Genomic DNA, 15538 nt, shown 5'->3' on the forward strand with positions numbered 1-15538 from the left:
ATGGTATCATTTAACATCTCCTCTATTTCTTATAAACTAATTGTTATATATAGAGGCTTACTCACATCCAGATCTGATTCTTTTTGGCAAGAGTATCTCACAAGTAGTATTGTATACTTTCATCAGGAGGCACATAATGGCTGTTTTTTTCTCTTCTTATAAGATTGATCAGTGGTTTCAAGAGTTGCTAGCTTAATACTTGAATTACAAAGTTGTTCATCAGCTTTTCATTTAATGGTTTTAGCAACCATGAGATTACTGACAACATCCATAATTTCATACATTTTTAAATGCTGTAAAAACTTGGATCTAGTTTGTTTAAACCTATAATCTTACCAGAAGGTAGATCTGCAAGAATTGTTGGACCAGCGTAAGAACAAAAGTGATCTGGATAAATTATGATGCCTAACTGTTGGAAAGTTTCTAAGAATGACAGGCTCTATTTCTCCTCATTCTTCTACCTCTCTGATAATTTCTTTTCCTTAAATTCTGGAATTTTCTAGGATTCTAGCCTTAGTTCACAGCTTGCCTTATCCTACATTTCTCCTGGTGACTTAAATCACATATTATTTACTCTGGTGATTTTAATCACATATTACTGGTGACTCAACTCTATACTATCAGTTCTGATTCTTTCCTACGATAAATTAAATGACTTTTAAACAGCTCTCCACTTGGATATCTCATAGGTATCTCAAACTCAACATGTCCAAAATCAAACTCACAATCTCTTCCTGGGAAACCTGCATTCCCTGTCTCAAGCAATAGCACCATTAGAAAGATGGACATAAGCCGAGACCCCTTCTACTTCATGCTCACTTTGGTCAGTCAAGTCCTGCTGATTTTACTTCCTGAGTAGTTCTCCAATCTCTCTCCTCCTCTCCAACCTATTATTGCCCTGACCAAGGACCTCATCATTTCTCACCTAGACTACTGAAATGACTTTCAACTAGTTTTCCTACCTTTTATTTTCTTTGCTGCCAAAATGATCTAACTCAAGTTCAAATAAGACCACGTACTCCATAAGTTACAGAGTAAAATCCATGCTTCTTAGGTTGGTCTCCTGTAATTTTTCCCTTGTTTACCATTTACTCACCGCCTGTCTCCTTGAGTTTGACATTTTATAGGTTTTAACAAGTCCAAAGTACTGTAAGTTCCTGCACGCATCATGCTGCTTCTTTCCCTTCCTTTTCCTTTCCCGTTTTGTTCTTGCATTTCTCTGAATCTGAAATGTGTTTTCCTCATTCCTTTGTACAGTGAATATCAACTCATAGTTCAAGACCAAACTCCTCCAAGAATTCATTCTTGACTAATCCCCAAAATGTTGAGCTAAAACCTCCTCTGTGCTCCCCTAGCATATTGTTCTATTTACTGCAGCACACTGAAAATATTTTCTTATCAGTCTATCTCTCCTACTAGGTTATAAGTGCATTACAGGTCAGGGATTGAATCTTATTTATCTTTCTATCCCTAGTTCCTCATCATAATAGGTACTCAAGAAATATTTGAGTACTAGCTCTGTCTCCTGGGTCAAATGTCATTCCTTGACTCATCTGGTTAGAACGCAGAGAACACAAAGCTTTGTATAAAAATACATTATTATAGATAGCCCCACTTCTGTCATCGATTGGTAAAGAAGCAGCTTCTGTTTTCTTCTACCAAACTCAATTAAATTTCACATGAGTCTTTTATAGACTATATATTTACCAAAGAAATATAAGTGAGGAAAACATCACCTGCAGCAAAAGTCTTCCCTACAACCTGCAAAGACAAAGCCAGCGGCTTCACAATGTTCCTGTTCCGGGTCAGGTCCTGAGCTCCACTTAAATTGATTGCAGAATTAGTTGGACTGAGAATTGGCGAATCTTTAAAATGAAAGAGGTTGTTCAAATTAGCAACTATTTATATATACAGGAAAGAAGTTAAGTCAACAAGAGTGAGGTGAAAGAAAACAGATTGTAGAATTACAATTTTTTTCTTGACTTATTTTAGGAAAGTCAATTTCTCTGTATTCAGGTTTTATTATTTTTTTTTATGTATATAACAAACACTCACTAGAAGTTACTATGTGCTGGGTGCTAGTATAAGCACTTTAAATATATCAATTCACTTAATCTCTATAAAAAATGAGATAGGTACTAGTACCTTAAATAGTGGTAGTCATTTAAAACTTGGTCAAAATTATAAGATATGATATCAAGGATATCTTTATGTGTCATATTAAACTGTCTCCCTATTTTAATGAGATATATTTATCTCTATCCACATGAGTTCGTTATTTAAAAAGTGTCACACAAACTAGGTCATTGCACTCTAGGAGAAAGCACTTCTCTCTGAAGAAAAGTTGCTTTAATTTTTGGAAAAAAATAGAATTAATTTACCTATGTAATACCAGGTACATCCAAAAAAAAAGTTCCTATTTGGATTCAGAAAATAATTCAGCTTCAAAAAACCACATGCCATTTCAGAGACAGGCTCTGGGATAAAGACTCGAGCCAACCAGAGTTTTCTGAAATGAGTACAGACCCCAAATCCCTGACTCTACTCTGGCAGAACAGTTTGATCAATTTACACAGGAAAGTGTCAAAAAGGACTGTTAAAAATCTACGAGAGTTTGAAAAATAAAGTACTCTAAAAAGCAGGATACTGATGGTGCTACACTAGAAATTATCTAAAAAATTAATATTCATACCCAAACCTGATTGCTAATACAACTAATGGTGTTTCTCATTAAGAACTCAAAAGATTGAAATGGTCCTCTACTGGCTCAGAAGAGTTAATGTGCCTCTCTAAGAGCCTGACTTACCACCAGGGAGTGATTTTAAGTTCAATAGGAAGAGTAGAGGCCAGTAACTGCACATACAACATTATAAAGTCACAGGAAATGGAAGACGACCCAAATTTTTCAGATCTTAACAAAGAAATGTATAGGATAGGAATCCCAGCTAAGTTTGCAGTGCCATTACACAGGTTGCTCATTATGTTTCAGGCCACAATCATATTGTTTGGAACAAGACTAGTAGCTTAATACATTAGTTTATACTTAGAATTTTAGCATATTTTAACAGTCCGAGTAAACATGTTGGTGAAATTTGGTTGACAAATTACGAAATAAGGTGGTGATTCACCTTATTTTTCCGTAATCAATGAATTCAGATTAGACCAGACTAATCTTTTAGAAATAATGAAAGAGTACAAAATTAATATACAGAAATTAATTTTCATATATAAAAACAACAACCAATAGCTAGATAAAATGCCTAACCAATAGTTAGATAAGGAATAAGCTTAATAAGAAAAGTACACACTACATAAAGAAAACTTTATAGTATTTAATATAATGGCTGGGATCTGTTTTAAAATATTGAGGGAGGGAGAAAGAAAGGGAGTAAGATTAAATAACATTGACCATGTGTTCACAATGATTGAAGCTGGTCCATGGTGGAGGTTAATTATATTATTATGTCTATTTTATATGTATTTTAACTTTTCATATTAAATTTTTTTTTTTTAATTAAAAAATACTTCTGTAGATCATGAAAAAAGACCTGAACAAGTGTCCACACGTAACATGTTGCTGAGCAGGAATATTCAATGTCAAAAAGATGGCAGTCAACCTAAGTTTTTTTTTTTATGCTTCAAACATTTATTTTACAAAAACTAGTTTTATGTGCTACCTTTGAACTTTATATAATAACCGCTTTATCTCAAGTTCAATCAATATCTTCGAATTTATTTTTATTTTTATTTTTTAATTTTTTAAAATTAAGTTTATTGGGGTAACATTGGTTAATAAAATTATATAATTTTCAGGTGTACATTATAATTTCACATCTGTATATTCTATAGTGTGTTTATCACCCAAAGTCTAGTTTCCTTCAGCTACCATATATTTGATCCCCTTTACCCAATTCACTCTCCACCTAACTCTCTATATTTGACCCCCTTTACCCCGTCTACCTCTCCCCTCCTCCCCCACCCCTACACTCTGGTAACCACTAGTCTATAATCCATGTCCATGAGTCTCTGTTTGTTCTGTTCATTTGTTGTTTTTAGGTTTATATCCCACATATAAATGATATCATATGATTTTCAACTTTTTCTGTCTGGCTGATTTCTTTGGCTGATATCTCGAGGTCCAATCATGTTGTCGCCAATGGCAGTATTTCATCTCTTCTAATGGCTGAGTAATATTCCATTATATACATGTACCACAGCTTCTTTAGCCAATCATCTATTGTAGGACAGATTGCTTCGATTGCTTCCATGTCCTGGCTACTGTGAATAATGCTGCTATGACCATGGGTGTGCGAGTATCTTTTCGGATATGGGTTTTCAAGTCTTTGGGGTAAATACCCAGTCAAGGGATTGCCAGATCATATGGTATATCAATTCTTAGTTTTTTGAGGAACCTCCATACTGTTTTCCATAGTGGCAGTACCAATTTGCAGTGTATGAGGATTCCTTTTTCTCCGCATCCTCTCCAGCATTTGTTATTACTTGTTCTGAGAATTACAGCTATTCTGATAGGTTAGTATCTCATTGAATCTAAGTTATTTTATAAATAAAATCTGATCCTAGGAAAATGCCAGTAGTTTAAGATATTATTAGGATTAATATTAGAATTATTGGAATGTTTTAAAAGTAGGCAAATTGATGTAATGTTGATCTGAAAAAAAAAATAGACAAGAACAACTGGAAACATTCTGAAAAATAAGAGAAATTAGGGGAGGCTAGTATGATGATGTAATAAGATTATAAAACCTCAGTCAATAAAATATTGTGGTCTTAGTGGATTATTAGACAAACAGAATAATGGAACAAAAAAAGACAGTAAGGAGTAGATGCAAATATACTTGATAATTTAGTATAAGATAAAGGTGTTAGCTCAAAGTAGCAATAAAGATGAACCATTCAATAAATTGTGTTGAGGCAATTGAATATATATGAAAAAAATTAAGTTGGACTGCATCTTACACCAAGTAACAAACAAAGTCAAATGTAGCAAAGATATACATTTAAAAACTGAAAATATAGAAACAGTAGGAGAAAACATGGGAGAGTTCATTATAACCCAGAAATGGAAAAGAACAAACTATTGTTCAAAATGTAAAAGCTATAAAAAAAGATTGAGTTATTCAGCTACATAATAATAATAAAAAATTCTGAATGGCAAACACACTGTACCCATGCAAACAGTAGAGAGCTGGCTATGCTAACAGAAAAAATATTATTACTAGAGAAAAAGGATATTTTATAATGATGAAAGGATCAACCCACCAGGAAGATATAACAATTAAAAACATATATGCACCTAACAACAGAGCCCCAAATTCATGAAGCAAAGACTGACAGAATTGAAGAGAGAAACAAGCAATTCAATAATAATAGTTGGAGACTTCAATACCTTGCTTTCAATGATGAATATAATTGGGGAGACAGTCAACAAAAAAATAGAAGACTTGAACAACACTATAAACCCACTAGACTTAATTGATATCAATAGAACGAAAGGAGAAAACACATCCTCAAGTGCACAGAGAACATTTTCCAGGCTAGACAATATATTAGGTGGTAAAAGAAGCCTTGATAAACTTAAAAGAATTGAAATCATATAAAATACATTCTCTGACCTCACTGGAATCAAATCAGCAATCAGTAACAGAAGGAAATTTGAGAATTTCACAAATATGTAGAAATAAAACAACAAAATCCTAAATAACCAATGATTGAAGAAGGAATCCCAAGGGAAATTAGATATCACTTTAAGATAGATGAAAAAAATCACAACAGATGAAAACTTAAGACATGATGTTAAAGAAATGCTTAAAGGAAAATTTATAGTTATATATGCCTATATTAAAAAAGAAGAAAGATCTCAAATAAACTAACTTCCACCTTAAGACACTAGAAAAAGAAGAGCAAACTAAACCCAATGTAAGTAGAAGAAAAGAAACAATAAAAACTAGATAAGAAATGAATGAAGTAGGGAATAGAGAAACAATAATGAAAATCAACAAGACCAAAAGTTATTTGAGAAGATCAACAAAACTCACACTTTTACTTAGATTGACCACAAAAAAAAAGATGTAAATTACTAAACAAACAAACAAAAAAAATCAAGAATGAACAAGAGGGGCATCACAGAAACCTTATAGAAATAAAAAGAATTATAAAGGAATACTATGAACAATTATATGCCCTTGTTATGGACTGAACTATGTACCCCCCAAATTTATATGTTGAAGCTCTAATCCCTAGTACCTTAGAATGTGACAATGTTTGGAGATAGGTCTTTAAATAGGTAATTTTAAGGTTAAATGTGGTCATAAGTGTGGGGTCTTAATCTAACATGACTGGTGTCCTCATAAGAAGAGAAAGAGACACACACCAGGGGCATGCATGCCCAGAGGAAAGACCATATAATGATACAGCAGGAAGGCAGCTATCTGCAAGCCAAGGAGAGAGGCCTCAGGAAAAACCAATCCTGCTGCACTTTGACCTTGGACTTGCAGCCTCCAGAACTGTTATAAGATACATTTCTGTTGTTTAAGCCAGTCTATGGTATTTTTATGGCAATCCCAGCAAACTCATACAGACCTCAAATTAGATGACTCAGATGAAATAGACAAAATGGAAATACTAAGGAATACACTACAAAACTACTAGAGCTAATAAATTTGAATTTACCAAAGTTGTAGGATATAAGATCAATATATAAAAATCAACTGCACTCCTGTGCTCTAACAATAAATACAAAAATAAAATTAAGAGAAAACTCCTATTTATTATAACATCAGAAAAAGTAAACTTAATAAATTTAATGAGAAGTGCAAAACTTATACTATGAAAACTACAAAACATTGTTAAAAAAACTTAAAAGACCTAAATAAAGGGAAAAAGATCCTATAAAGGGAAAGACATCCTATGCTCATGGATCAGAAGATTTAATATTGTTAAGATGGCAACACTACCCAAATTGTTCTAAAGACTCAGTGTAAGCCTATCAAAATTTCAGCTGGTTTCTGCGCAGAAATTTAGCTAATACTAAAATTCAAATGGAAATGCAAGGGACCCAGAACAGCCAAAACAATCTTGAAAAATAAAAACAAAGCTGGAGGATTCATCTTTTACCATTTTAGAATGTCATGCAAAGCTACAATCATCATCACACAGTGTGGCATTGGCATGAGGACAGACACAGATCAGTGGAACAGCACTGAGAGTCCAGAAATAAACGCTCTTAGAATAAAATACAGGAGTAAATCTTCATGGCCTTGGATTAGGCAACTGTTTTTTAGATGTAACACTGAAAGCACAAGCAACAAAAGAAAAAAAAAGATGAACTGGACTTCATCAAAATAAAATATAAAAAAACTTTTGGGCTTCAAAAGATACCATCGAGAGTGAAAAGACAACCCAGAGTGGGAGAAATATTTATGTCATATCTGATAAAAAGGCTTGTACCAGAATCTGTAAAGAACTCTTACAACTCAATAACAGAAAGATAAATAACCCAACTGAAAAATGAGCAAGTGATTTGTACAGATTTTTCTCCAAAAAAGATATAGAAATGGCCAATAAGTACATGAAAAAGTGCTCAACATCATTAGCCACTGGAGAAACACAAATCAAAACCACCATGAGAAACAACTTCACACCCATTAGGATGGCTAAAATAAAAAAGACAGACAATAACAAGTTTTGGTGAGTATATGAAGAAATTAGAACCCTTATACATTGCTAGTAGGAATGTAAAATGATGCAGTCACTTTGGAAAGCAGTTTCTCAGATGGATGTAAATATGGAGCTACCACATGATCTAGCAATTCTACTCCTAGGTACGAAATAAAAGAGAAATAAAAAAATATTTCCACACAAAAATCTGTACACAAATGTTCACAGCAACATTATTCATAATAGCCCTAAACTAGAAACAACCCAAATGTCCGTCAACTAATAAATACGTAAATAAAGTATGGTATATCCATAAAATGGGATACCAGTCAGCAGTAAAAAGGAATGCAGTACTGATACATGCTACAACATGGATGAACCTTGAAAACATTATGCCAAATGAAAGAAGCCAGTCACAAAAGGCCATATGTTTTATGATTCCATTTATATGAAGTGTCCAGAATAAACAAATCTTAGAAATAGAGTAGATTTGTAGTTTCCAGGGGCAGGGGTTGGGGGTGGAGTGAAATGCAGACTGACTGATAATAGGCACAAGATTTCTCTTGGATGGAAATGCCCTGAAATTTATTGTGATGGTTGCACAATTCTGTGAATGTACTAAAATCCATTAATTGTATACTTTCAATGGGTGAATTATATAGTATAATGAATTATAGCTCAATAAAGCTGTTATTTTAAAAAACACTATAAGCAAAATTATAAATAAGGGAAAATATTTATAACTCACAGATAATTAGACTATGTACTCCTGTCGACACAAGTCAATAAGAAAAAAGACTACTGTTGGAGACACTTTGTTATCCCATATCACATCTCTTTGGTTCATCTTTGATTTCAACTGTTTGGTGAACAGTTCTACTGAGCTCAGATTCTTGGGGACATTTTACCTCAAGCTCACATCTAACTTCTTTTAGCTTTTTGTCTCAGAGCATTCTCCAAGGCCACAAAACTCTCAGCTCTGTGTGTGGTCCAGAGTATAAGAGGCTGTAATAGTTCTGGGGCAGCCAGCAGTAATGGGGGACATGAGAATAAATGTCTTGGCCTTCCATTCTGTAGAAGGATAATTCTGGGAGGCATTCTGCAAGCTTCTTAGAGGACCTGGTTTACAGCAACTACATAGAAAACACTGTTATGCTGTTTTACTCCTGACTGCAGGGATCACATTCCACATAAACTATTTGTACCCCAGTTCTTCCTTCAGGCTCCAATTCTAGCAGAACCCAAACTATGACAAATAACTCTAACTAAAGGGTAAAGGATATAAACTTAGAGTTCACAAAAAGAAAATGCAAACAGCTTTTAAATAAACGCAAAGATGCTCAATGTCAATATTAAATGCAAATTAAAACCACACTTAGATACTATTTTCCGCCCATGAGATTGACAAAAATCTAAAAGTTCAATAATAAATGTTGTTAGTGAACCTCACACATGCACATGTATATTTCTAAAAATGTAAATATTTCAAAAGAATGGAATAAATAAAAATTTTAAAATAAGGATAAAAAATAGTTACATGTAGATCGACAACTGGCACCAGATGTACTTCTTAAATGCACAAAGTGAGTGTTTACTTCAGTATTAGATTATGCATAGTGATTTTAAAGGGTAATTGCACTCCAATGAGACTGTTTTTGCAAAGTTATCAATGATCTAACTCCCAAATCCAAGAGAAACTTTTTGGTCTCTATCATACTGAATCCCACTGCTGCGTTTATTTATTTATGACAATTATTTATTGAGCAGAGACCATGTGTCAAGAACCTTGCTAAGATCTACAGGTAAAATGATAAACAAGACAAGCACTGTCCTTGTGTAAGTTTTCCTTTGTCTACTAAAGTGTTCTTCAATCCTTTTATTTTTCTTATGACAATCTGACCAGACTCCATGGTTTTATTTTTAATTTTTGAAAATTTATTTCATTTCTATTGCTTGTCTTATTTTATTTCATTAACATATAAATCATGAAATATATCAATTATGGAATAATCAGAAAGCACAGATGAGGATTAGATAAAGTCAGAGTGACTTTTCCAAAATGTTAATCCTATTATGTTATTCCCTAATCTTAACCACCTTGCACAGCTTCTACTCTTGAATTTGTCATGTATGGAGGCATTGCTATATCTAGCATTTAACACTGGTGATTTTAATTATTTGAGATCTCCCTCAAATGTCCAAAATGTGATAGCTTGTGATCTTGCTGAGACATGAATTTGAACTGCAGGCTCTTGTACAGAACCTGGTACTTAAATGGTAAGTAAGCAGATGACTGCCCAGCATCTGCACCTCACCAAGGCCTGATTCTCTCGTCTAGTGATTTCATATCCATTTAAAGGAGGGACTTGTCAGTACTGGAGGAGTCACAAATTTAGGAAGTTCCTTAAGCTGGTCACAGCTCTGTTCTGTTATAGTGGTTTGTAACTTATTGTTTCTCCCACTAGGTCATGAAACTCCTTGAGGGCATTCCCAGCTCCTGGCACAATGTCTGTCACATCTTAACTAAAGAAATAAAATGAAAAAAGCCAAAATAATCTGTTTATCCTCTTTATGCAATAGTTTAATAACTGTTAGCCCAAAATCCTGGTGGAAAAGTTTTTTTCTAAAAAAAAGGGAGCCATTTAAATAGTAAGTAGATAGAGTCTGGTTTTGCCACTTATTAGCTTTTTTTTTTCACCAAATATCCTTTCTGAGATTCTGTTTCATGATCTGTAAAACGGTACTAAAACCTATCTCAGAGCAACAATTAACATGTTTAACACAGGGCTTAGGATACTGTGTTACAGATATTCATATTTATTTTGCTAAATCTTGTTAAGGGTTTTCCAGATGATTGAGAGCTTAAATCTTTATGAGCTCTTTTTGCCCTGACACCTATATAAAAAGTAGACTACTGTAACATTGTGATTTATAAAATATTTGGTCTTCATCCACAGATCCTGGCTCAAAGCTCTTAAAGCCCTGGAAATTTCCTAAGGACTGAGAGTAATAAAAGCATCTTTTGTTATGTTAATGAGGCGACATTTGACCTCCACCTAAGAATAGGGGCTGATTGCCAGCAGAGCCGACCTTGTGATTACAGGGTTGGAATTTTCAGTCCCACCTCGAGGTGGGGAGAGAGAGGCTGAAGGTTGAATCAATTGCCAATGGTCAATAATTTCATCAATCATGACTATGTAATGTAGCCTCCATAAAAACCCCCAAAGGACAGGGTTCAGAGAGCTTCCGGGTTTGGCAAACGCTTGGGAGATGCAGGGAGAGGGGCTCACCTGGAGGGGGCATGAAAGCTCTGTGCCCCTTCCTAGATAGCTTGCCCTATGCACCTCTTCCATCTGGCTGTTTCTGAGTTATATACTTTTACAATAAACCAGTGTTCTCTGCATTCTGTGAGCCATCGTAGCAAATTAATTGAACCTAAGGAGGGAGTTGTGGGAACCTATGATTTACAGCCAGTCTGTTGGAAATAAAGGTAATAACCTGAACTTATTATGATGGGCATTCTGAATTGCAGGGCATCGTCAGAACCTCCAGCCTACAGCCTGCTGGCAGTTGGTCAGAAGTACAGGTAAGAGCTTGGGCTTTCGACAGTGCCTTAAGTAAGTGAGAGAGAGCGAGAGCAAGAGCTAGAGAGAGAGAGAGAGAGAGAGAGAAAGAGAGAGTCTGTGTGTGTGTGTGTGTGTGTGTATGCATGTATGTGCAGTCTTGCAGGACTGAAACCCTTAACCTGTGAAATCTGATGCTATCTCCAGGTAGTGTCAGAATTGAGTTGAATTCTTGGACACCCTGCTAATGTCCAAGAATTTTTCGTTGGTGTTGGGGGGATCTCCTCTCCCCCAAACACTGGCATTTGGTCCAGGAATCCCCATTCAACTACATAATCTGCTTCTTTCCCAAGTAAAGTACACTGGACCTATTTTTACCTTCAGATTGCAATCAGAATAATGTCCTTCCAATAAGATACCTTATTTCTATTAATGCACTCTGAGGCTGTATTAATTATTTATGTCAGCCATGTTTTACTTCTGAATCAACTGAACTGGCATTTAATGAAAATGTGAATATATCTCCCCCCTAAAATTAATGTTAAATCAGATATCTTTCTAACCTATTCTTAGACTGTGGATTGTAAAAACAGCTCTATAACTGACAATAAGTTGTACATACTTAAAGTGTACAATTTGATGTTTTGACACATTTATATACTAATGAAACCATCACCACAGTCAAAACAGTATTTATTACTCCTAAATCTCCTTGTAATCCATCCCTCCTGTGTCTCCCCTGCTCCCTCATCCTCAAGCAATCACTGACCTGTTTTGTCACAATAGATTAGTTTGCATTTCCTAGATAAATAGAATCGTACAGTATTACTTTTTCTTTTGTCTGGCTTCTTTCACTCACCATAATTATTTTCAGATTCATCCATGTTGTTACAAGTATCAATAGCTCATTACTGTTTATTGAGCCATACAACATTGCCTGGATATATAACAATTTATTTATCCATTCACCTGGATAAACATTCACCTGGATGGATGTTTGGGTTTTTTCCAGTTGGGGCTATTACAAATAAAGTTTCTATGAACATTTGTGCATAGTGTTTGCATGGACATATATTCCTTTTCTCTTGGGTAATTACCTAGGAATGCAGTGATAAGACTATTTGGTAGGTGTACGTTTAACTTTTTAAGAGACTGACAAACTATTTCCCAATAGTTATACTATTTTACATTCTCAGTAATGTATTAGAGTTCCTCCACATCCTCACCAATGCTTGGTATAGTCAGTCTTTTAAGTACAGCCATTCTAATACCTATGTAGTAATATCTTACTGTTGTTTTAATTTGCATTGCCCTAATGACTAATGGTGTCAAGTGTCTTTTCATGTGCTTAACTGCCATCTATGTCTTATGCCCATTTAAAAAATTAGGTTATTTTCTTATTATTGAATTTTTAAAAGTCTTTCTTTTAGATATAATTCCTGTGTATGCTTTGCAAAGATTTTCATCTAGGCTGTGTCTTCTGAAGAGCAGAAGTTTTACATTTTAATAAATTCCAATTTATCATTTTGTTCTTTCATGAATTGTATTTTTGGTGTTGTATCTTATTGTGACCTGCCTAACCCAGGTCACAATTATTTTTGTTTTCTTCTGGAAATTTTATAGTTTTCAGTTTTATATTTAGGTCTATGGCCCATTTGAGTTATTTCTGTACGTGGTGTGAGCTATGGATGGAAATTCATGTTTTTGCATATGAATATACAATTGTTCCAGCGTCATTTGTTGAAAAGGTTATTCTTTCTTCATTTTGTGCCTTTGCCAAAAAGTAGATTTTACATATATGTGTGAGTTTATTTCAAGACTTTCTATTCTATTCCATTGATCTATTTGTATATTTTTACACAAGTACAATGCTGTTTTGATATATGTAGCTTTATAATAATTCTTGAAATCAGGTATTGTTAGCCTTCCAACTTTTTTCTTCTTGTTCAGAGTTGTTTTTACTATTTTAAATCATTTTCATTTCCATATGAATTTTAGAATTAGTCTGTCAACTTCTATCAACAACAAAAAATCCGGGATTTCGGTTTGGATTGTGTTGAATCTATAGGTCAATTTAAAGAGACTTAACGTCTTAACAATATTAGTCTTCCAATCAATGAACAAGAGATATCTCTCTAAATTATTTAGGTCTCCTTTACTTTCTCTCATCATTGCTTTCTAGTTCTCAGGGTACAGTTCTTTCACATTTTTTGTCAGATTCATCCTTAAATATTTTATATTTTTATGCTATTATAGTTGGTACTGTTATTTAAAATTTTTAAATTTAAATTTCCATAGATGCTGATAGTTCATTGCTTACATACAGAAATACCATTTACATTTGCACAGTAGTACCCCTTATTCACGGAGGATATGTTCCAAGTTCTCTCGTGGCCACCTGAAACCTAGGATAGTATCAAACCTTATATACATTATGTTTTTTCTTATACATACATACCTTTTCACTTAAAGGAAGCAGTTTACAGCTTTTCTATGGCATATTGGAATTTCCAGCATCACTACTCTTGCACTTTGGGCCATTATAAAGTAAAATAAGGGTTACTTGCCACAAGCACTGCGATACTGCAATGGCACAGAGACGGCTGGTGGGTAAGTAACTGGTGGGTGGGGAATGTATACAGTGTGGATTAGCTGGACAAAGAGATAATTCACATAAGGGTGGAATGGAGAGGGAGGATGGGAAGTTTTTAATCATGCTACTCAGAATGGCCACAACTTAAAACTTAATTATTGTTATTTCTGGAACTTTCCATTTAATATTTTAAGACCTCATTGGACTGGAGGTAATTTAAAATGAAACCGCAAATAAAGAGAGACTACTGTACATTTATTTTGTATTCTGCAATGTTGCTAACTAAACTCATTTCTTAGTTCAAGTAGCTTTTTTGTATATTTCATTGGATTTTCTACATAGAAAATCATGTGGTCTGTGAATAAAGACAGTTTTACTCCTTCCTTTCTGATCTTAATGCCTTTTTTTTCTTTTTCTCGCCTGACTGTACTCGCTAGAACCTCCAGTACAACACTGAATAGAAATGATAACAAGACATGCTTGTCTTGTTTCTGATCTTTGGGAGAAAGCATTCAGTCTTTTATCACTAAGTATGTTTGCTACGGGATTTTAGTAGATGTCCATTATCAGAAATTTCCTTCTTTTCTTAGTTTGTTAAGCATTTTTTAATCAAGAATAAATACTGGATTTTGTCAATGCTTTTTTCTGCATCTATTGAGATAAAGACATGTTTATACTTTTTTAGGTTAACCTGGTAAATTACATTGATTGATATTCAAATGTTAAACCAACCATGCATTCCTGGGATAAACCCCACTTTGTCATGATGTAGTATCCTTTTAACATACTGTTAAATTCAACATGCTTAATTTTTACTAAGAAATTTGTATTTACATAATGAGGGATACTGGTTTGAAATTTTTTTGTAATGTCTTTGATTGTGGTGTCAAGGTAATGCTGGTCTTATAGAATGATTGAGGAAGTAGTCCATTCTCTTCAATTTTTTGTAAGAGTTTGTATAGAATTAGCACTATTCTTTCCTTAAATATTTGGTGGAATCTATCACCTGGGCCTGGAGTTTTCTTTGAGTAGGTTTTAAACCACATTTTCAATGTATTTAATAAATATAGAGCTGCTGGAAACAGTTCCTGTTCCTGGCCTGAATACTGGGCCCTGTTTCCTCTCATCCTTTGCATGCATCAATCAGTAATATGTTGAACATCAGAGGAAACCCTCTGTACATCTGTGGGGTTCTCTCTCTCTTTCTCCCTTCTGGTCCTATGAATTAGCTGTTTAGGTCTCCCTGCACTCTCAGTTCTTTCTACTCAACTTAGGGAATCTACTGGGCTTGACCACAGTTCCTCTCCCTGCATCATGGTCTGGGAATTCTCAAGGCAGTAAGCTTAGGCAATGTTAAGATTCAGATTATTTGTTTCCCATCTCTCAGGGATCACTGTCCTTTATTGCTTGAGAAACATAGCCTTGAAAATTGTTTTTCATGTATTTTTGTCCATTTTTTTAAAAGGTTGTTTCAGGTGGGAAGGTAAATTCAGTCCCTTTTTATATGCTGAATTGAACTGCTACTGATTTTCCAACTTTAATGCTCTCCCACTCCTTTTCCCATTCTTCCTGCCTCTTACTCTATTCTTGTAATCTGAGATATATAAACATTTTACAGAATTCTAGGTAGAGATCAATATCATCTTTGTATCTCCAGATCCTACTACTCGGTAATTGCCCAATAAAACTGTCAGTAGTGAGCAGA

At 34.3% G+C, this 15538-nt stretch overlaps 1 protein-coding gene across 6 annotated transcripts in view; it reads right to left on the minus strand.

Moving 5' to 3' along the window:
- The window catches only part of GREB1L (GREB1 like retinoic acid receptor coactivator), a 224638-nt gene that overhangs the window by 65928 nt on the left and 143172 nt on the right, over positions 1 to 15538 (minus strand). For all 6 annotated transcript variants that reach the window (XM_039844894.1, XM_039844875.1, XM_039844890.1 and 3 more), the window contains one exon: positions 1737 to 1865. In XM_039844894.1, coding sequence (XP_039700828.1) covers positions 1737 to 1865 — 129 coding nt within the window. The remainder of the gene's footprint in view (positions 1 to 1736; positions 1866 to 15538) is intronic.

The sequence above is a fragment of the Pteropus medius genome, unplaced genomic scaffold, assembly GCF_902729225.1.
Source record: "Pteropus medius unplaced genomic scaffold, Ma_sr-lr_union100, whole genome shotgun sequence".
Taxonomy (NCBI): domain Eukaryota; kingdom Metazoa; phylum Chordata; class Mammalia; order Chiroptera; family Pteropodidae; genus Pteropus; species Pteropus medius.